The sequence below is a fragment of the Erythrolamprus reginae genome, chromosome 2 (assembly GCF_031021105.1).
Source record: "Erythrolamprus reginae isolate rEryReg1 chromosome 2, rEryReg1.hap1, whole genome shotgun sequence".
NCBI classification, from domain to species: domain Eukaryota; kingdom Metazoa; phylum Chordata; class Lepidosauria; order Squamata; family Dipsadidae; genus Erythrolamprus; species Erythrolamprus reginae.
The window spans coordinates 27,832,587-27,856,294 of record NC_091951.1 but is presented as its reverse complement, the minus strand read 5'-3'; the positions used below and the strand labels follow the sequence as shown (position 1 = coordinate 27,856,294).

The window sequence follows — 23,708 nt, the reverse complement described above, 5'->3', positions numbered from 1 at the left end:
TGATTCTCAATTGCTCATGAAATAAACCTCTGTATCTCAAAGTAAGATTTATTGTTTGTGGTTTGTCTGTGTTTATTTTTTTTGCTGGAAAATATTTTTACCACAAAAGTGTCGGACAGTACAATATATGAGATAAAATATTAAGTTAAGGTAAATCTACGATAAAATCACCTTAATATGGTGCTATAGAATCACTGTAGGATAGGTATCATTTATTTTATTTATTTATTCATTTGTCCAATACACAAATACATGTAGTAATATATATAAGGGTAAAGTGAACTTAGAGGAGAGGATATATGAAAGAAAGAAAATATATATGATAAGTGAGAAAAAGGAAAGACAATTGGACAGGGGATGAAAGGCACTCCAGTGCACTTATGTACGCCCCTTACTGGCCTCTTAGGAACCTGGAGAGGTCAATCGTGGAGAGTCTAAGGGAGAAATGTTGGGGGTTAGGGGTTGACACAATTGAGTCCAGCAATGAGTTCCACGCTTCGATAAGTCGATTGTTGAAATCATATTTTTTACAGTCAAGTTTGGAGCGGTTCGTATTAAGTTTGAATCAGTTCCGTGCTCTTGTGTTGTTGCGGTTGAAGCTGAAGTAGTCATTGACCGGTAGGACGTTGCAGCATATGATCTTGTGGGCAATACTCAAATCGTGCTTTAGGCGCCGTAGTTAGCATAATTAGCATAATTACTGATTAGCTACACAAACTATAATTTTAATTACATGAATGATATTAGAGTTGAAATCAAACTATGAGATGCTACATTCCCATCTTTAACAGAATTTGTACTGAAATGCAAGAAGAATGGTGGCTTAGCAACCAAGCAAGCCATCCCAAGCATGGAAGAGAGTGCTCAATTTAGAATAGGGAATAGAATAGAAAAGAAGAGAATTCTTTATTGATCAAGCATGATTGGACACACAAGGAATTTTTCTTGGTATAAAAGAAAAGATATGTTTGTCAAGAATCATGAGGTACAACACTTAACGAGAGTCCAGTTACAAATAAGCAATCTAATCATACTAGGAATTATTATTATTATTATTATTATTATTATTATTATTATTAATTGGATTTGTATGCCGCCCCTCTCTGTAGACCTGAGGCGGCTAACAACAGTAATAAAAGCAGCGTATAACAATCCAATATTAAAACAGTTAAAAACCCTTATTATAAAACCAAACATACGTACAGACATACCATGCATAAAATTGTAAAGGCCTAGGGGGGGAGAGCATCTCAGTTCCCCCATGCCTGACCACAGAGGTGGGTTTTAAGGAGCTTATGAAAGGCCAGGAGGGTGGGGGCAATTCTAATCTCTGGGGGGAGTTGGTTCCAGAGGGCTGGGGCCGCCACAGAGAAGGCTCTTCCCCTGGGTCCCGCCAAGCGACATTGTTTGGTTGACGGGACCTGGAGAAGACCCACTCTGTGGGACCTAACTGGTCGCTGGGATTCGTGCAGCAGAAGGCGGTTCCTGAGATAATCTGGTCCGGTGCCATGAAGGGCTTTATAGGTCAAGACCAACACTTTGAATTGTGACCGGAAACTGATCGGCAACCAATGCAGACTGCGCAGTGTTGGTGTAACATGGGCATATTTGGGAAAGCCCATGATTTCTCTCGCAGCTGCATTCTGCAGTCAATATATAACTAGTCAATATTTATTGTAAGGATACAAGCAACAAAGTTGTAGCGATACAATCACTTGTGGGAGGAGATGGGAACAATAAGATTAAGTATAGTGCAGACTTACTAAATAGTTTGATAGTGTTAAGGGAATTATTTGTTTAACAGAGTGATAGCATTTGGGGAAAAAGGCTCTTGTGTCTAGTAGTTATTCTGGTGTGCAGTGCTCTATAGCATCATTTTGAGGGTAAGAGTTGAAACAATTTGTGTCCAGGGTGTGAGGTGTAAATATTTGTGTAAATATTTTACAGCGTTCGTACAGTATACAGGTCCTCAATGGAAGGCAGGTTGGTATCAATTATTTTTTCTGCAGTTCTAAAAAACCCAGTCCATTATTTATGGGTTTCAAATGCCTGTCCATTTATGAGCTCATGAGTTACATTAGAGATCAGCTACTAACTTCTCTCTCTCTGGACTGGACCCAGAAAGCAGTGATAGAAACAGAAACATAGAAGTCTGACGGCAGAAAAAGACCTCATGGTCCATCTAGTCTGCCCTTATACTATTTTCTATATTTTATCTTAGGATGGATCTATGTTTATCCCAGGCATGTTTAAATTCAGTGACTGTGGATTTATCTACCACGTCTGCTGGAAGTTTGTTCCAAGGATCTACTACTCTTTCAGTAAAATAATATTTTCTCATGTTGCTTTTTATCTTTCCCCCAACTAACTTCAGATTGTGTCCCTTTGTTCTTGTGTTCACTTTCTTATTAAAAACACTTCTGTCCTGGACCTTATTTAACCCTTTAACATATTTAAATGTTTCGATCATGTCCCCCCTTTTCCTTCTGTCCTGCAGACTATACAGATTGAGTTCATTAAGTCTTTCCTGATACATTTTATGCTTAAGACCTTCCACCATTCTTGTAGCCCGTCTTTGGACCCGTTCAATTTTGTCAATATCTTTTTGTAGGTGAGGTCTCCAGAACTGAACACAGTGTTCCAAATGTGGACTCACCAGCACTCTATATAGCGGGATCATAATCTCCCTCTTCCTGCTTGTTATACCTCTAGCTATGCAGCCAAGCATCCTACTTGCTTTCTCTGCCGCCTGACTGCACTGTTCACCCATTTTGAGACTGTCAGAAATCACTACCCCTAAATCCTTTTCTTCAAGTTTAAATTCATTTACTGTGGATTTATCTACCACGTCTGCTGGAAGTTTGTTCCAAGGATCTACTACTCTTTCAGTAAAATAATATTTTCTCTTGTTGCTTTTGATCTTTCCCCCAACTAACTTCAGATTGTGCCCCCTTGTTCTTATGTTTACTTTTCTATTAAAAACACTTTTGCTTTCGACTTGGGAATTGACAATCAAGGACCTACAACTTTTGCCGCCCAACCCTGTGGCCGTCTTTGCTATGTTTTCACTTCATCAAGTTTATTCTTTAAAATTCTTTCCAACCTATTCATTCCTTGACTCCTCTGCCTTTGCATTTCTAAAGTCCTCCATCCTTTCTTCCTAATGGCCTCCATCCATGGTTGATTCTCTGTCCCCTCACCAGGCATACTTTTAAAGAGCCCCATTCAAGATATGTTAATAACTCTTTTGACAGATCCAACTTCTCATTTTCATAAAACTAAGCTGGGAACAATGGCACTACTTATACACAGTCAATTGGGCAGATGCTTTGCACTGATATTGCCCATCAAAAACATCTGCATTTCTCCATCAATCCCCCACCCATCAAAGTCAGTCTTTGACCCTTAGAAACTAACATGGATAAGCCTACACGTTTTTATTGGCAAGCTTTTCAGAAGGAATCTCTCTAGGAGTTTCTTCCTAATATTAAGAGAAAGTAACTGGTCCAAAGTAGTTTAATTTACTTTTAGTTTAGTAAACCCAAAAAAAAAGCACTGTGCAATGAGGGGAAGGTTTGGTAGGGAAGGTTTGCCTATTTGCCGATGACTCTAAAGTGTGCAATAGGGTTGATATTCCTGGAGGCATCTGTAATATGGTAAATGATTTAGCTTTACTAGATAAATGGTCAAAGCAATGGAAACTGCAGGTTAATGTTTCCAAATGTAAAATAATGCACTTGGGGAAAAGGAATCCTCAATCTGAGTACAGTATTGTATTGGCAGTTCTGTGTTAGCAAATACTTCAAAAGAAAAGGATTTAGGGGTAGTGATTTCTGACAGTCTCAAAATGGGTGAGTAGTGCGGTCGGGCGGTAGGGAAAACAAGTAGGATACTTGGCTGCATAGCTAGAGGTATAACAAGCAGGAAGAGGGAGATTATGATCCCGCTATATAGAATGCTGGTGAGACCACATTTGGAATACTGTGTTCAGTTCTGGAGACCTCACCTACAAAAAGATATTGACAAAATTGAACGGGTCCAAAGACGGGCTACAAGAATGGTGGAAGGTCTTAAGCATAAAACGTGTCAGGAAAGACTTAATGAACTCAATCTGTATAGTCTGGAGGACAGAAGGAAAAGGGGGGACATGATCGAAACATTTAAATATATTAAAGGGTTAAATAAGGTCCAGGAGGGAAGTGTTTTTAATAGGAAAGTGAACACAAGAACAAGGGGACACAATCTGAAGTTAGTTGGGGGAAAGATGAAAAGCAACATGAGAAAATATTATTTTACTGAAAGTAGTAGATCCTTGGAACAAACTTCCAGCAGACGTGGTAGATAAATCCACAGTAACTGAATTTAAACATGTCTGGGATAAACATATATCCATCCTAAGATAAAATACAGAAAATAGTATAAGGGCAGACTAGATGGACCATGAGGTCTTTTTCTGCCGTCAGACTTCTATGTTTCTAACTATCCAATCATCAGAATCCTTTGCTACTGCAAATCAATCAGTGTTGGACCAAAGTGCTAAAGAGATCTGTTTCTCAGGACTCTAATTCAGAAAGCAATGAATTAATGAATTGTGTACCTTTACAATCAAGCAAGGTCCAGTTGTGGTATTTAAAAGGGGAAAGAGGTTCTGTTTTCCTTTGGGACAGGCCTAGGAGGTAGGTTAGAGTTTTGTTAAGATACCAGCCAGAAATTAGGAAACTGTGTTGAATGGAGTGGAGTGGACTAGACTAGACTTGGGCCTAGAAAGTTTAGAACTAAGAGGCCTTAAACAAGATCTAAGTATTGCCCACAAGATCATATGCTGCAATGTCCTGCCTGTCGGCGACTACTTCAGCTTCAGATGATCTATATTTGAAGAGGAGGCCTGAGGCCTGTTGGGCACCAATGAAGACAAACTGATATAATTTTAAGACAATAGGTGGGTGAAACTAACAATGGTAGCACGCCCCCTGCTGGATCTCTATTGTATAGAAATATAGAACATAGCATGATCCATCTAGTTTGCCCTTATACTATTTCCTGTATTTTATCTTAGGATGGATATATGTTTATCCCAGGCATGTTCAAATTCAGTTACTGTGGATTTACCAACCACGTCTGCTGGAAGTTTGTTCCAAGGATCTACTACTCTTTCAGTAAAACAATATTTTTTCATGTTTATTTTTTATTTATTTATTTGTTTGTTTATCAAACTAGTATTATAGTACATATTAACATAACATAAGTAGAACGTAGTAATAGAAAGGATAATAAGACAGTAGGACAGGGACATAAGGCACAAAAGTGCACATACACGCCCCTTACATACTTCTTAGAAAAGGGGAGAGGTCGATTGTAGATAATGTAATGTTGATGATTTAGGGGTTGGGGGAAGCAACAACAGAGTCAGGTAATGAGTTCCAGGCGGTGACCACTCTATTGCTGAAATCATATTTTCTGCAGTTAAGTTGCAGTCAATGTTGCTTCTGATTTCCCCCCAAGCTAACTTCAGATTGTGTCCCCTTGTTCCTGTGTTCACTTTCCTATTAAAAACACTTCCCTCCTGAACCTTATTTAACCCTTTAACATATTTAAATGTTTTGATCATGTCCCCCCTTTTCCTTCTGTCCTCCAGACTATACAGATTGAGTTCATTAAGTCTTTCCTGATAAGTTTTATGCTTAAGACCTCCCACCATTTTTGTAGCCCGTCTGTGGAACTGTACAATTTTATCAATAACTTTTTGTAAACACAAGAACAAGGGGACACAATCTGAAGTTAGTTGGGGGAAAGATCAAAAGCAACATGAGAAAATATTATTTTACTGAAAGAGTAGTAGATGCCTGGAATAAACTTCCAGCAGACGTGGTTGGTAAATCCACAGTAACTGAATTTAAACATGCCTGGGAGAAACATAGATCCATCCTAAGATAAAATACAAAAAATAGTATAAAGGCAGACTAGATGGACCATAAGGTCTTCTTCTGCCGTCAATCTTCTATGTTTCTATGTGTACTCTTCCTGAGCTGTTGCTGTGAAAATGTGATTTTACAAAGTATGTAGTTTTGAGATATATTTGGAATCAGGATGATGAAACTGTGAGAAAAAGGGAATTGAAAGTAGCCAATGGATACATGCCCTCATCACCTCGAGGTTCGACTACTGTAATGCTCTCTACATGGGGCTACCTTTGAAAAGTGTTCGGAAACTTCAGATCGTGCAGAATGCAGCTGCGAGAGCAATCATGGGCTTCCCTAGGTATGCCCATGTCACTCCAACACTCCGCAGTCTGCATTGGTTGCTGATCAATTTCCGGTCACAATTCAAAGTGTTGGTTATGACCTTTAAAGCCCTTCATGGCATCGGACCAGAATATCTCCGAGACCCGCCTTCTGCCGCACGAATCCCAGCGACCGATTAGGTCCCACAGAGTGGGCCTTCTCCCGATCCCATCAACTAAACAATGTCGGTTGGCGGGCCCCAGGGGAAGAGCCTTCTCTGTGACGGCCCCGACTCTCTGGAAACAGCTCCCCCCAGAGATTAGAACTGCCCCTACCCTCCTCGCCTTTCGCAAACTCCTTAAAACCCACCTTTTTCGTCAGGCATGGGGGAACTGAGATATCTCCCCCGGGCCCATACAACTTATGTATGGTATGCTTGTGTGAATGTTTGTTTAATAATGGGTTTTTAAAAATATTTTATATTGTAAACTATTAGATTTGTTACAAACTGTTTTTATTGTGTTGTGAGCTGCCCCGAGTCTGCGGAGAGGGGCGGCATACAAATCTAATAAATAAATGAATAAATGAATAAATAAATAAGTAAGTAAGTAAGTAAGTAAGTAAGTAAGTAAGTAAGTAAGTAAGTAAGTAAGTAAGTAAGTAAATAAATAAATAAATAAATAAATAAAATAGAGGTTTGAGATGTACATGGATATATATGGAGACTGCCCGACAGTAAGACAGAACACAGAATTAAGTTGTGAAATGCATGCAGAAAAGTATAAAAAGAATGTTTTGGGATGAGTTCAGGCCCCTTGGCCATCGCTAATCCTTGCTGGACTCAGCTATGTCAGTGGACCTCATTGTAATGAGATATTGATGTACATAATGGACGCTCATGTTACAAATTGCTCATGAAAATAAACCTCCGAATCTTAAAAGTAAGATTCACTTTGCTTGTGGTTTGTCTGTGTTCCTTTTTTATTGGGATATTTTTACCACACTTTGCAGACTGAAAATGTGCAGAAGGTAAATTTGTTTGGTGCTCTGACCACCACTATAACATTGGGGAAATTAATTCTGCATTAAATTCCCAGAAATGCCCTCTTGACTCTCCCTCCTTATTCAATCAGCAAATTCACTATTAATTTCCCTTTGGCGTTGTGTGCCACATCTTTGTCTTCCACAAATAAATTGCTCTCACTTCCAAGTTTTATTATCTAGTATAAACAAAGAGTTCATTTTATTCAAATGCTACCATTGTATATGTTCTGTCTGGATCACTCCAGAAGCCAATACCAACCCAAAAAGAGAAGCCAGACACACTGGTAAAAGGCAAAGGCAGTTTTATAAAATTCAAGAAAAACACAGGTAACAGAAAATGTCCTTACAAACAGGAAAATGCTGTATCTTCAGATATACAGTATTCACGAAGGCCAAGAGTCCATGCAGCAATACAGAATTCTTGCTGCCAAGCCAAGGCTGTAGATAGCAGACCTATACCTCCCATGGATCTTCCAAAGCTGCTGGGCCACAAGCCAGGAACAGAGACGCCAAGAAACAAGACAGGATAACGCCACGCCAAGCTGATAACACTCCACATGGCTTCAAGGGCTTGCCTGCCTTTTAAACCCTGCTGATGAGGACCACACCCAAACCCAGCTGTTTCTACTTCAATGGTGAAAATATCTCTTTAACTGCTCCTTTCGTTGCTCTGAACGTCGCTGTCTCATGTCAATGACAGCTTGTGCATCATCACCTAATGACTCCAAGCTACTGGCTGGGGAGAGCCTCCCCCCAGGGGCTCTCATGCTGTTCTCCTTCATCCCATTCCTGATTTTCCTCTCCCCCGTCCGACTGTTCAGCCCCCTCCTCTGCGCTGTCATCCTCCTCCGGGCATGGAGCCAGCAGAGACACAGCTGGTCCCTGAGCAGCCTCAGGCTGAATCACAACAGTATAAAAGATCCATTTGTTTTTAACTTAGAAACCTGATCGTTCCTCCTGTTAGCAACATATAATGGTGTTTCCACTCTACAGGAAGCTGCCCAAAGTTCCCATGGCAGTGTAGTTTTTTGTTCAAGACCTAAACAATGAAATTCATTTGGATTTACAGACGAACATAGGCAGGGCTAACCAAAGCAGCTACATTATATATTTGTGGTGGAATATAGCCTGGAGTCACAGGAGGGAGTAATGCCAGGCCCAACCCTACAGGGTGTTAATTCTGAGTAGTTTGCTGGAATTGGCTATATCACCCGTCTCCTCCTACTTATGATTGTAACTTGTTGCTTGTATCCTTAAGATTTGAGAAGAGTAAAGTAGAGTAGAATTCTTTATTGGCCAAGTGTGATTGGACACACAAGGAATTTGTCATTGGTGCATGTTGTGGTTAGCTCTGGCCCAGCTCCTGCCCCAAGGACTGTGGATGTGGGGGAGACATCCACATGCTGCAGGCCTGTTTTGCCCCCGGTGGAATCTGATGATGAAGGCTCCTCTGACCAAGAAGACATGAGTGACAGGGAGGAGGAGAGTGTGGCAGACAGCTCAGAAGGAGATCAATTATCTCTCTCCTCCTTGGATTCAGAACAAGAGTTAATGATACAGCCATGCATGCGGAGAGCGATGCATAGGCAACAACAACTGAGAGATTATTATCAAAGAAAATGAGGCCACCTGTGGTTGGGTGGGGCTGTGGTAATTAGTGAGGCTGCTATAAATAGCAGCCTGTGGGTTTGGCCATTGTGGAGGATTATCTGATCGTTGTGTTTCGTGACTGCTTTGCTGACTTTGACCTTTTGTGTGCTTATTTTTCCCCGCTTTGAAACTAAACCAGAGCAAAGTGTGTTTCACTTTGTGAAAGAAGAAGGACTGTGAATTGCCTCACAGCTGCAAGCTAAGTATCACAGAACTGATAAGGGACTTGTACAAATTACCAGTTTGTTTGGAGACGAGTGCTCTTTGCTATACCAAAAGAGGGCTTAGGTTAAGTGAATTTTCATTATAAAGAACATTGTTTTGACTTTTCAAACGTGTGTGTGTCTGAAATTTGTACCTGTGAATTTTTGGGAGGAGTCAACCAGAGAGCCCAACAGAATAGGTGCATAGGCTCTCAGTGTACATAAAACACCAAGAAGCTGCTGATGCAGTTCTACAGAGGAATCATTGAGTCTGTCATCTGCACTTCTATAACTGTCTGGTTTGGTTCTGCAACCCAACAAGACCGACACAGACTTCAGAGGATAATCAGAACTGCAGAAAAAACAATTGCTGCCAACCTGCCTTCCATTGAGGACCTGTATACTGCCCGAGTCAAAAAGAGGACCCCTCGCATCCTGGACATAAACTGTTTCAACTATCCTCAAAACGTTGCTACAGAGCACTGCACACCAAGACAACTAGACACAAGAACAGTTTTTTCCCAAATGCCATCACTCTACTAAACAAATAATTCCCTCAACACTGTCAACTATTTACTAAGTCTGCACTACTATTACTACTAGTTTTTTTTCATCATTCCTATCACCCATTTCCTCCCATTTAGGACTGTACGACTGTAACTTGTTGCTTGTATCCTTAAGATTTTTATTAATATTGATTGTTTCTTCATTGCTTATTTGACCCCGATGATGTTCTGTCTGGGTCACTCCAGAAGCCAATACCAACCCAAAAAGGCAAAGGCAGTTTTATAAAATTCAAGAAAAACACAGGTAACAGAAAATGTCCTTACAAACAGGAAAATGCTGTATCTTCAGATATATTCACGAAGGCCAAGAGTCCATGCAGCAATACAGAATTCTTGCTGCCAAGCCGAGGCTGTAGATAGCAGACCTACACCTCCCACAGATTTTCCAAAGCTGCTGGGCCACAGCCAGGAACAGAGACGCCGAGAAACAAGACAGGATAACACCACGCCAAGCTGATAACACTCCACATGGCTTCAAGGCCTTGCCTGCCTTTTAAACCCTGCTGATGAGGACCACACCCAAACCCAGCTGTTTCTACTTCAATGGTGATATCTCTTTAACTGCTCCTTTCGTTGCTCTGAACGTCGCTGTCTCATGTCAATGACAGCTTGTGTGTCATTACCTAATGACTCCAAGCTACTGGCTGGGGAGAGGCCCCCCCCCCGCCCCCCGTGGCTCTCATGCTGTTCTCCTTCATCCCATTCCTGATTTTCCTCTCCCCCATCTGACTGTTCAGCCCCCTCCTCTGCGCTGTCATCCTCCTCCGGGCATGGAGCCAGCAGAGACACAGCTGGTCCCTGAGCAGCCTCAGGCTGAATCACAACAGATGATAATCATTAAGAGTTGTACTACATGATTCTTGACAAATGTATATTTTCTTTTACGTACACTGAGAGCATGTGCACCAAGACAAATTCCTTGTGTGTCCAATCAGACTTGGCCAATAAAGAATTCTATTCTATTCTAAGAAGAAATGAATAACTCTCTGTACTCTGTGAATTGCTGCGAAGGGGCCGTCTTCGTCCTCTTCCTGCCTAGCAGACATTCCAAGCTCCACTGCCCTTTTGCCCTCTGGGAATCCAGACTACATTCCACCACAATAGTATTGCTAACACATTTCCAATGGTGCTTCCTTATCGAGGAATATTTCTCAATTGTTTCCAAGCTTCCCAAGGAGCTATGCAAGCCTCAATTCCAACCCCCAAAGGAATCTAGAGCCCAACTCCATTGTAAAATAAATTCTAACTAGTCACTATTCAGTGTAATAGATCCGGAGAGACCCAGACCACTTGGTGAACCATTCGGGTAGAACAGTGTTTCCCAACCTTGGCAACTTGAAGATATCTGGACTTCAACTCCCAGAATTCCCCAGCCAGCATTTGCTGGCTGGGGAATTCTGGGAGTTGAAGTCCAAATATCTTTTTTTTAAATTTAAATAAGGTTTTATTTAAATAGGGCTATAGGAGATTTGAAGGGAAGAGGGATAACTAAGATAGAACAGTTATATGAGAAGGATGGCAGGCCAAGTAGAAACCGTATAGAATGGTGGTTAGGTAAGGGAAGGTGGCTACAAATAAACGTAATATGTAAATATCTTAACGAAAGGGAGAATAAAGAAGTACTATTGAGGGAGGAGACAGGGTTAGAGAAAATAATAAGAGAAAAAAGTGAGGGTATAAAGGCGCAAGCAACCAATATACAAATTGCTAGTGCAGTCAGATGGGGACACGATTGAAGGATTGACTAAATGGTGGCAAAATGAGATGCAAGTAGAGGTACAAGAGATGGAAAATATAGTAGAAAATATAAGGAAAATTAAAAATACAAGAATCAGGGAAATGAGAAGGAAAATATTACATAAGTGGTATTTTACTCCCGTTCAACTCGCACACTTTCAGCAGAATGTCAGGGGGAATTGTTGGCACGGGTGTCAAGATAAAGGAGTGTTTATGCATATGTTTTCGGAATTTATTTATTTATTTATTTATTTATTGGATTTGTATGCCGCCCCTCTCCGGAGACTCGGGGCGGCTAACAGTAACAATAAAACAGTGTACAATAGTAGTCTGGTGTTAGAAATAATTAAAAGCCCATTAATGTAAAAAAACCAAACATACATACATACATACATACCATGCATAGAATTGTAAAGGCCTAGGGGGAAGAGGGTCTCAATTCCCCCATGCCTGACGGCAGAGGTGGGTTTTAAGCAGCTTACGAAAGGCAAGGAGGGTGGGGGCAATTCTAATCTTTGGGGGGAGTTGGTTCCAGAGGGCCGGGGCCGCCACAGAGAAGGCTCTTCCCCTGGGTCCCACCAAGCGACGTTCTTTAGTTGACGGAACCCAGAGAAGATCCACTCTGTGGGACCTAACTGGTCGCTGGGATTCGTGCAGCAGAAGGCGGTCCCTGAGATAATCTGGTCCGGTGCCATGAATGCCCGATAGTGCAGGAATTTTGGCAAAACGTGAAAGAGGATATCAATAGAATGCTAAATATACAATGGACAATCACTAAGGAAATGGCAGTACTAGTTAAAAGCAATGCGATGGGAGAATTTAGAGAAATTTTAAAAAGCAGCAATAGAAAGCGCTCAGGCAGTAATAGTTTTGGGTTGGAAGGATGCGACAAAATGGACAATGCAAAATTGGTACAGGTACATGGTGGATCATATTCAATTTGAAATTATGGATAAAAGGATAAATTCGGATAATGAAACTGAACTGAAACAACTGATGGGACGGTGGGACAAGGTAAGACGATATATGACGAGCAGAATCCGAGACCAAGCCTACAAGAAATAAATTGGAATCACTCTATAATATGTAAACAGATATATTGCTCTTGGGTCAAGTGGACTATACAAGAAACACCCCCGATTTGGTGGTGGGGAATGTGTGTGTGTCTAGGTGGTGGGCACATTTCACTATGCACTGTTTTATGTTGTGTGTAATATAAATTTGTTAAAAATTAATATATATAAAAAAAGAAGTCCAAATATTTTCAAGTTGCCAAGGTTGGAAACACTGGGGTAGAACATGAGTGGTTGGGGAAAAAAAGACACCAAAGTCCTTTGCAAGGCTTAATAGAACCCTGGGTTGATTTCTGCGGTAAAATTAGGGGCTTGGCAGAGCCCCACTGAATTTGTCTCCAAGTAAGCATGCGCAGGGGAAGTGTAGCTCACAGACTGCATGCCTTTGTGGCTGCTGCTTTCTCATCCTGCCAGGGAATTTTCCAATAACTTCTGGAAACGCAGCTGATGGATCCCAGATCAGAGGGATAGGACAGGCTGGTCATGTAGCACAGGGGTAGGCAAAGTTGGCTCTTCTATAATTTGTGGACTTCAACTCCCATAATTCCTGGGCCAATCATGCTAGCTCAGGAATTCTGGGAGTTGAAGTCCACATGTCATAGAAGAGCCAACTTTGCCTACCACTGGTGTAGCAGATCCTACACAGCGGTACCTCTACCTAAGAACGCCTCTACTTATGAACTTTTCTAGATAAGAACCAGGTGTTCAAGATTTTTTTTTTGCCTCTTCTCAAGAACCATTTTCTACTTACAAACCCGAACCTCCAAAACTGTAACCGGAAAAGGCAGGGAGAAGCCTCTGTGGGGCCTCTCTAGGAATCTCCTGGGAGGAAACAGGGCCGGAAAAGGCAGGGGGAAGCCTCCGTGGAGCCTCTCTAGGAATCTCTTGGGAGGAAACAGGGCCAGAAAAAGCAGGGGGAAACCTCCGTAGGGCCTCTCTAGGAATCTCCTGGGAGGAAACAGGGCCGGAAAAGGTGGGGAGAAGCCTCCATGGGGCCTCTCTAGGAATCTCCTGAGAGGAAACAGGGCCTCCACCCTCCCTGTTGTTTCCCCAATCGCACACATTATTTGCTTTTACATTGATTCCTATGGGAAAAATAGCTTCTTCTTACAAACTTTTCTACTTAAGAACCTGATCACGGAACAAATTAAGTTTGTAAGTAGAGGTACGACTATATCTGATATCTCCAAGTAGGGCAGCGAATGACACCTGTCCATGAAGGGTTTATTCCCAGTGATGCTGACTCAGTGAGCCAGGACTCTACCGCTTTCCGCGCGGCTATAAGTTTGGTTTTTAACATTTTGTCCCCGTTCCAAGCAGGCATCTGGTGGCTTCTCTGGAGTGGGTTCTCTCGTGCCTCCGGAGAGAAGCTTTGTGGCCAAAACTCTGCCCGCAGTCGGCGCACCTGTACGGCTTTTCCCCCGTGTGAACCCGCCGGTGGTTGACCAGGTTGGAGTTTGTGCTGAATTTCTGCCCGCAATCCGAGCACTGGTACGGCTTCTCGCCCGTGTGGACCCTCCTGTGGTTGGCCAAGTTGGAGCTGGTGCTGAAGCTCTTCCCGCAGTCGGCGCACTCGAAGGGTTTCTCTCCCGTGTGGGTCCTCTGGTGGACGAGGAGCTTGGATCGGCCGACGAAGCTCTTCCCGCAGTAGCTGCACTTGTAGCCTTCTTCGCCCGCGGCGGGCGCTTTCTTCCCCGCGTGGAGGCGCTCGTGCTTCCGCAGGTAAGAGCTGGAGATGAAGTTTTTCCCGCACTCGGGACACATGTACGGCTTCTCCCCCGTGTGGATGCGCCGGTGGATGACCAGGTCGGCTTTCTGGTTGAAGCTTTTCCCGCACTCGGGGCACTCGTACGGCTTTTCTCCCGTGTGCGTCCGGATGTGGATAACCAGCTGCGGGCGGTGAACGAAGCTCTGCCCGCACTCGGAACACTTGTAGGGCTTCTCCCCGGTGTGCACCCGCTTGTGGGTGATGAGGTTGGAGCTGGAGGTGAAGCTTTTGCCGCACGCCGGGCACTCGTAGGGCTTCTCCCCCGTGTGGGTCCTCTCGTGCACGATGAGTGAGGCCTTGTCGCTGAAGCTCCTCCCGCACTCGGGACATTGATACGGCTTCTCCCCCGTGTGAACCCGCATGTGTTTCAACAGGTTGCAGTTTGTGCTGAAGCACTTCCCGCACTCCGAGCATTTGTACGGCTTCTCGCCGGTGTGAGTCCTCTCGTGGATGATCATATGCGCGCTGTTGTTAGAGACCTTCCCACAGTAGGCGCACGAGTAGAGTTTCTGCATTTTCCGGTTCAGAGGAAACTCAAAACCATGGTCCATAACTGTCCCCCAACTGGCGGTACCTGTTTTCTTTCTCTTATCTCTCTGGGGTCCCGGCGGGAAGATGTTTTCTCGTAGGTTTTTCTCATGAAAAGAAGCCGGGATCCCCGACGGGATTCCCTGGTGGATTTCGCGATGAGTCTCGCTTCCTGCCACCTCTTCTAGTCCACAGACCTGATAGAACTTCCCATTGAGTCTTGCCAAGGACAGTCCGCTGAGGCCTACTTGCGTGTGCCTTTCAAAGGGGAAGGCCTCCTCCTCGTGTTCGTAACCTTGGTCATTGCCTGGAGGTACGAAGGAGAAGAATCGTGACTAGGAGAGAATTGTATGCCGCCCCGAGTCTATGAAGAGGGGCGGCATACAAATCTAATAAATAAATAAATGAATGAATGAATGAATAACAAACATACACACACACACACACACATATATATATATATATTTGTTTTCGTAGATTTTCACGGGTATATGTATGTAGATTGTTCTGAGTTTGGGTTTTGCCCCGTGTAATATTTTGATTGTCTATGCGACGTTTCGGTGAAATCACATTCACCATCATCAGGCTGAAGTTGTAAGCTTCGTGCTGCTGTAAATATAGTTTTGTAAAACTATATTTTGTAAAACTATATTTACAGCAGCACGAAGCTTACAACTTCAGCCTGATGATGGTGAATGTAATTTCACCGAAACGTCGCATAGACATATATATATATATATGTGAATGATGAGGCAGCAGCCATCTCGATCACCGGAACATAGAAACTTTAATAAAACCACTTAGCTTTCGTTAGCGTGCTGCTAACTTCGTCAGAGTATTAAAATGCCATGGCATTTGACGAAGTTAGCAGCACACTAACGAAAGCTAAGTGGTTTTATTAAAGTTACACACATATATATATATTCTTAGATTTTCACGGGTATATGTATGTAGATTGTTCTGAGTTTGGGTTTGCCGAATATTACACGGGGCAAAACCCGAACTCAGAACAATCTACACACACACACACACACACACATATATATATCTATAGGTGAAATGTTTTTTTAAGCTGGAATTTTTTTAAAATTAAGGGAGATTAGGATGGTCCCATTTCGGCCTTGTTCTGGCCTCATCAGCTAGCCACACCCTTCCTTACTGGGATTCGATCTGGTGGACTCTGCCTTGTAAGGCAGAGAATTAGCAGTTGAGCTATCAGACCTCATCCCTTATATATATATATATATAAATGGCCTTGATGGAGAAACGCAACAGCGGTTATCTAAGCAAAGGGAGGTAAAACATCTTTTAAAGAAACCGTCTTCCGCCTCATGTATCTCAGCAACCGGTCAGGTCTCCCAGAGACAGATTTTTTCCCCTTATTTTCCTACAAAAAAACTAAGGTGCGTCTTATACTCTGAAAAATACAGTACATGCACAGGTGGCATTCACTTACCCTCCCTACCAGTTCACAAATGTGAGCATACACATATATGCAACTTGGGCGTCCTCACCGATCCACAGCTGACATTGGAACACCATCTTTCGGCTGTGGCGAGGAGGGCGTTTGCCCAGGTTCGCCTGGTGCACCAGTTGCGGCCCTATTTGGACAGGGAGTCTCTGCTCACAGTCGCTCATGCCCTCATCACCTTGAGGTTCGATTACTGCACCTCTCTCTACATGGGGCTACCTTTGAAAAGTGTTCGTAAACTTCAGATTGTGCAGAACGCAGCCGAGAGAGCCATCGTGGGGCTTCCAAGATTCGTCCATGTTTCCTCAACACTCCGTGGCTTGCATTGGCTGCCGATCAGTTTCCGGTCACAATTCAAAGTGGCATTGGACCAGATTACCTCCGGAACCGCCTGCTACCGCACAAATCCCAGCGACCGATAAGGTCCCACAGAGTTGGCCTTCTCCGGATCCCGTCGACTAAACAATGTCGTTTGGCGGGCCCCAGGGGAAGAGCCTTCTCTGTGGCGGCCCCAGCCCTCTGGAACCAACTTTCCCTGGAGATTAGAATTGCCCCCACCCTCCCTGTCTTTCGTAAATTAAAGACTCATTTATACCGCCAGGCATGGGGGAGTTGAGATATTCCTTCCCCCTAGGCCATTACAAGTTATGCATGGTATGTTTGTGTGTATGTTTGGTTTTTATAAATAAGGGTTTTTAGCTGTTTTATTATTGGATTGTCACATGCTGTTTTTTATCATTGTTGTCTACGGAGAGGGGCGGCATTCAATTCAATTCAATTCAATTCAATTCAATTCAATTCAAATCAAATCAAATCAAATCAAATCAAATCAAATCAAATCAAATCAAATCAAATCAAATCAAATCAAATCAAATCAAATCAAATCAAAAATGCAATCTTACTCGTGGTTTCAAAACCTGCAGAAGTTGGATGGCATAGCAGTGATGGCGAACGTTTTTTCTCTCGGGTGTCGAAAGAGCGTGGGCGCATGCTATCGCGCATGCCTGAGTGCCCACACCTGTAATTCAATGCCTGGGGAGGGCAAAAACAGCTTCTGCTACCCCCCCTCTGGAGGCTGGAAATGGCCTGTTTCCAAAATTGTGGTGGGCTCAGTAGGCTCGTTTTTTGCCTCCCCAGACTCCAAATGCAGAGGAGCGAAAACACACACTCCTCCATCCACCCTGGAGGCTCTCTGGACACCAAACATACCCTTCCAGAGCCTCTGTTTGAGCCAAAAATCAGCTGGCTGGCACACACATGCACATTTATTTATTTACTGATTGATTGATTGATTGATTGATTGATTGATTGGATTTGTATGCCGCCCCTCTCTGTAGACTCGGGGCGGCTAACAACAATGATAAAAAACAGCATATAACAATCCAATTAATAAAACAACTAAAAACCCTTATTATAAAACCAAACATACACACAAACATACCATGCATAACTTGTAATGGCCTAGGGGGAAGAAATATCTTAACTCCCCCATGCCTGGCATTGGAGCTGAGCTAGGGTAACGGCTCGCGTGCCAGCAGATATGCCTCCGCGTGCCAGCTGTGGCACCCGTGCCATAGGTTCGCCATCACTGGCCTAGAGCCAGGGCGGGTAGATGAGTGGGCTCTCCCGCAGCTCATGACTACCAGTTCGCCCGAACCAGTGCGAACGGGCAGAATATCACCTCTGATTATACGACCCACTTTTTTCAGTGCTGTTGAAACTTCAAATAGTCACTAAATGAAATTTTTTAAGCCAAAGACTACTTGTAATTTCTTTTGAACGTTCTGAGTAAAAATGGAAGGACCTTATCTCTTACCTAAATAAGGGGCCTCTTCGTCGCTCTCTTTCTCGCCTTCTCCGGAGGGATGGTTATTCAACGCTTCTGATGGAGTCTGCTCTGGTTTAGAAGAATTAACGGCAGTGTCTTCTTCCCCAGGACAGGAAACCTGAAATAAGAACGAAGTTGCAAGCGTAGTGCAAGCGTAATTTCCACAGGGTCCTCTGTGCCAGTGTTTCCCAACCTTGGCAACTTGAAGATATCTGGACTTCAACTCCCAGAATTCCCCAGCCAGAATTTGCTGGCTGGGGAATTCTGGGAGTTGAAGTCCAAATATCTTCAAGTTGCCAAGGTTGGGAAACACTGCTCTGAGCCACAATTTCACATACTAACAGGGCGCTAGCCAGATGGCTACCAATGGAATTCTGGCAGGCAGAGACAAATTTCTCTTCACCTTATTTTCCTCCTCAGTTAAGACGAATCTGTTCCTTCTGCTGTAACACCAGTTAAAGGGAAAAGAAGGGGGGAAAAATAGGAAAAGATTTCCGATCAGTTTCCGGTCACAATTCAAAGTGTTGGTTATGACCTTTAAAGCCCTACATGGCATTGGACCAGAGTACCTCCGGAACCGCCTGCTACCGCACGAATCCCAGCGACCAAAAAGGTCCCATTGACTAAACAATGTCGTTTTGCGAGCCCCAGGGGAAGAGCCTTTTCTATGGCGGCCCCGGCCCTCTGGAATCAACTCCCCCTGGAGATTAGAACTGCCCCCACCCTCCTTGTCTTTTGTAAATTATTCAAGTCTCACCTATATCGCCAGGCATGGGGGAACTGAGACACCTCCCCCAGGCTTTTATACTTTATGTTTGGTATGTTATGTGTTGTTTAGTTTTAAATGATGGGGTTTTATATATATATATATAAGGCAGAGGCTGCCAGATCGAATCCCAGTAAGGAAGGGTGTGGCTAGCTGATGAGGCCAGAACAAGGCCGAAATGGTACCATCCTAGTCTCCCTTAATTTTAAAATTTCAGCTAAAAACATTTGATACATACAGAACATAGTTTGTTGGCTATGAATAAATTAACTGCCTTGAAATGGTCCTGGGTTGGGCCTAGAGGCAAAAAGGAGCTGTGACGTTCCTTCAATATACCAGGGTGATCCGACATAAAAAAAACCATATAGCCCCTCCCTGGTACAGAGCTGGAGGGATCAAGGTCTGGTGGCTCAACTGCTAATTCTCTGCCTTACAAGGCAGAGGCTGCCAGATCGAATCCCAGTAAGGAAGGGTGTGGCTAGCTGATGAGGCCAGAACAAGGCCGAAATGGCTCCATCCTAGTCTCCCTTAATTTTAAAATTTCAGCTAAAAACATTATATATATACAGTAGAACCCCGACTTACGAGACTAATTGGTTCCGGAAGGAGGCTCGTAAGTCGGAACGCTCGTATGACGAAACATTGTTTCCCATAGGAAACAATGTAAAGTCAATTAATCCGTGCAACAAAAAAAAAAAACCGCTGCCGCCGAACGCGGAAGTTAGCGTTCAGAGACAGCTGCGAAGCAGCGCACGTGTTTTAAAACGTCACAGCCGGCCTGGGGGGCTCGGGGGCTTCCCCCCGAGCCCCCCAGGCCGGCTGCCACATTTTAAAACACGCGCGCTGCTTCGCAGCTGTCTGCTGAATCCGAACGCGGAAGTTAGCGTTCCGGATTCAGCAGAGAGCTGCGAAGCGGCGCGCGTGTTTTAAAAGGTTGCAGCCGGCCTGGGGGGCTTGCCAGCACCCCCCCGAGCCCCCCAGGCCGGCTGCAACCTTTTAAAACACGCGGGATACGAGCGCCAAGGAGCTGTCTCCTGAAGCCGAAAGCGGAAGTTAGTGTTCGGCTTCAGGAGACAGCTCCTTGGCGCTCGTATCCCGAATGTGAGCTCGGGAGGCGAACAAAAATGTCGCTCCCCTCCCAGCTCTTATCTCGAGTAGCTCGTAAGTAGAGCTGCTCGTATGTCGAGGTTCCACTGTATGTATATATATATATATATACAGTGGTACCTCAAGATACGAACCCCTCGTCTTACGAACAACTCGTGATACGAACCCGGTGTTTAAGATTTTTTTGCCTCTTCTTCCGAACTATTTTCACCTTACGAACCCAAGCAGCTGCTGCTGGGATGAAGGGGTTTCTTTTTTTCCCCTTTTTTGAAGAAAGAAAAGGGAGGGGCAGCTTGGAGGAGTAAACATTTTGCATGCTTGTAAAAGCACTAAACCGGTATCTTTTTAAGAAAGAAAAGGGAGGGGCAGCTTAGAGGAGTAAACATTTTGCATGCTTGTAAAAGCACTAAAACGGTGTCTTTTTAAGAAAGAAAAGGGAGGGGCAGCTTAGAGGAGTAAACATTTTGCATGCTTGTAAAAGCACTAAAACAGTGTCTTTTTAAGAAAGAAAAGGGAGGGGCAGCTTGGAGGAGTAAACATTTTGCATGCTTGTAAAAGCACTAAAACGGTGTCTTTTTAAGAAAGAAAAGGGAGGGGCAGCTTAGAGGAGTAAACATTTTGCATGCTTGTAAAAGCACTAAAACGGTGTCTTTTTAAGAAAGAAAAGGGAGGGGCAGCTTAGAGGAGTAAACATTTTGCATGCTTGTAAAAGCACTAAAACGGTGTCTTTTTAAGAAAGAAAAGGGAGGGGCAGCTTAGAGGAGTAAACATTTTGCATGCTTGTAAAAGCACTAAAACGGTGTCTTTTTAAGAAAGAAAAGGGAGGGGCAGCTTGGAGGAGTAAACATTTTGCATGCTTGTAAAAGCACTAAAACGGTGTCTTTTTAAGAAAGAAAAGGGAGGGGCAGCTTGGAGGAGTAAACATTTTGCATGCTTGTAAAAGCACTAAAACGGTGTCTTTTTAAGAAAGAAAAGGGAGGGGCAGCTTGGAGGAGTAAACATTTTGCATGCTTGTAAAAGCACTAAACCGGTGTCTTTTTAAGAAAGAAAAGGGAGGGGCAGCTTAGAGGAGTAAACATTTTGCATGCTTGTAAAAGCACTAAACCGGTGTCTTTTTAAGAAAGAAAAGGGAGGGGCAGCTTGGAGGAGTAAACATTTTGCATGCTTGTAAAAGCACTAAACCGGTGTCTTTTTAAGAAAGAAAAGGGAGGGGCAGCTTAGAGGAGTAAACATTTTGCATGCTTGTAAAAGCACTAAAACGGTGTCTTTTTAAGAAAGAAAAGGGAGGGGCAGCTTGGAGGAGTAAACATTTTGCATGCTTGTAAAAGCACTAAAACGGTGTCTTTTTAAGAAAGAAAAGGGAGGGGCAGCTTAGAGGAGTAAACATTTTGCATGCTTGTAAAAGCACTAAAACGGTGTCTTTTTAAGAAAGAAAAGGGAGGGGCAGCTTAGAGGAGTAAACATTTTGCATGCTTGTAAAAGCACTAAAACGGTGTCTTTTTAAGAAAGAAAAGGGAGGGGCAGCTTAGAGGAGTAAACATTTTGCATGCTTGTAAAAGCACTAAAACGGTGTCTTTTTAAGAAAGAAAAGGGAGGGGCAGCTTGGAGGAGTAAACATTTTGCATGCTTGTAAAAGCACTAAAACGGTGTCTTTTTAAGAAAGAAAAGGGAGGGGTAGCTTAGAGGAGTAAACATTTTGCATGCTTGTAAAAGCACTAAAACGGTGTCTTTTTAAGAAAGAAAAGGGAGGGGCAGCTTAGAGGAGTAAACATTTTGCATGCTTGTAAAAGCACTAAAACGGTGTCTTTTTAAGAAAGAAAAGGGAGGGGCAGCTTGAAACGGTGTCTTTTGAAGAAAGAAAAGGGAGGGGCGCCCCCCTTGCCTTTCTTCCTTCCCACCCACCCTTTAGCCTAGCCTTGCTTCTTCCACCCGCCCCCTTTAGCTGCTCCTCGCTGCCCTCTGTTTGCCTCCCTTCTAAAGTTTGGGATTTTACTGAAGGATTTGCACGCATTATTTGCTTTTCCATTGATTCCTATGGGAAACATTGTTTCATCTTACGAACTTTTCACCTTACGAACCTCCTCCTGGAACCAATTAAGTTCGTATCATGAGGGGCCACTGTATTAGATTTGTATGCCGCCCCGAGTTTTGGGCTTGCAGACATTAATCGCTTTTCCATTGATTCCTATGGGAAACATTGTTTCGTCTTACAAACGTTTCACCTTACAAGCCTCGTCCCAGAACCAATTAAGTTTGTAAGACGAGGTATCACTGTACTCCGAAAAATACGATATGTTAATGTCGGTTTGATCTCCAACTGCCTTCAGGTGAGGAGCAGGGCCGTGCTTACCTTCGCTTGCAGTCCACCAGCCTCCTGCACCCTCAGAAAGCAATCCTCCACCAGGGCCACCGTCTGGCCACAGCTTCCTGGCTCTCCCTCCTTGACCCAGCCCTGCATCTCTGGGGGCAAAATGGCCAGGAACTGCTCCAGGACTATCAGGTCCAGAATCTGCTTCTTGGTGCGTCTCTCGGGCTTCAACCACTGCCAGCAGAGTTCCTGCAGCTGGGAAAAGCTCTCCTTGGGCCCTTTGGCTCCCAGGTAGCAGAATTCCCTGAACCGCTGCCGTTCCGTATCGGAGGCGAAGGTTTCTTCCACATCCCAAATTTCTTCCTTCACTTTCATTGAAGAAATGAAGTCTCGGCGGTCTTTGATGGGGCCTGGCAGAAGCCGGGTTAGGCTTTTTCTCCCTGGCCTTGGACTCAGATCAGTGGTTTCCTTCAATGAGGATCGGGAATTATGGTCCACGGACAGGACGGGCCTGGGTAGCTGAGTGTGATTCCGTCCGGAACGAGAGGGTTGCGTGGCCTTCAGGAAATCCTGCCACTGGACGTCCCAAGGCTGCTCGAGATTTTCTTCTGGCTCCTGCTTAACAAACTCGGAATCTCGTCCAACCGAGAAGTCGCGGATGGCTCTGAGCTGAACCGGATGAGAATTTTTCCGTCCTCTTTGAACTTTTCGTACTGGTTCCTGATTCTCCATTTCTAGTTTAGTTTATTAGATTTGTATGCCGCCCCTCTCCGAAGACTCCAACCCCCTGCCTGCAGGAAAAGAAAGCCAATCGTCGTCAGTTCGAAATAAAATACATACAGGAATACATGCAGGCGGTCCTCGACTTACGACCAGTGTTCCCTCTAATTTTTTGGGGGGGTGGGCGGAAAAGTATAGTGTCTGAGCGGCAGTCCCTTCGGGACTGGGCGGCACAGAAATAATGAATAAATAAGTAAATAAACAAACAAACAAACAAACAAACAAAAAACCCACCCTGTTTTGCCTCAGAGAATTTCAAAATAAAATACTGTACTGTGTGTCTATAACAGTGAGCTCATAATAGGGCAACTCTATCAATATCAAAATGCCACTTAAATAGTTGAGCTAGTTTCAAACTAGATTTTGATTTTCTTTCTCTCTTCCTTACTTCCATTCTTTTTCTTTCTCTTTTCCTTCCTCTCTTTTTTCTATCTGTTTCTCTCTCTTCCTCTCTTCCTCTCTCTCTCCTTCCCTCTCACTCTTTCCCTCTCGGCTTCTGGGCAAATTTGGAAACCTCTGAGTTGATGATGATTTTTAAGTGAGCGATTGCTCACTGCTCAGCTTAGAGGGAACTATGCTTACGACCACAATCTTCATCAGTTCAAAATAAAATACATACAGGCATACATGCAGGCGGTCCTCGGCTTACAACCACAAT

The 23,708-nt window shown here is 43.7% G+C and overlaps 1 protein-coding gene across 1 annotated transcript in view; it reads right to left on the bottom strand.

Annotated features, from left to right (window-relative positions):
* The window catches only part of LOC139159273 (zinc finger protein 721-like), a 37,335-nt gene extending 14,210 nt beyond the window's left edge, over positions 1-23,125 (bottom strand). The window contains exons 1-4 of the mRNA XM_070736607.1: positions 22,313-23,125; positions 18,078-18,207; positions 13,793-15,097; positions 4,598-4,669 (exon numbers count right to left, since the gene is read on the bottom strand). Coding sequence (XP_070592708.1) covers positions 4,598-4,669; positions 13,793-15,097; positions 18,078-18,207; positions 22,313-23,002 — 2,197 coding nt within the window. The 5' untranslated portion in view covers positions 23,003-23,125. The remainder of the gene's footprint in view (positions 1-4,597; positions 4,670-13,792; positions 15,098-18,077; positions 18,208-22,312) is intronic.
* Between the last annotated feature and the right edge of the window lie 583 nt (positions 23,126-23,708).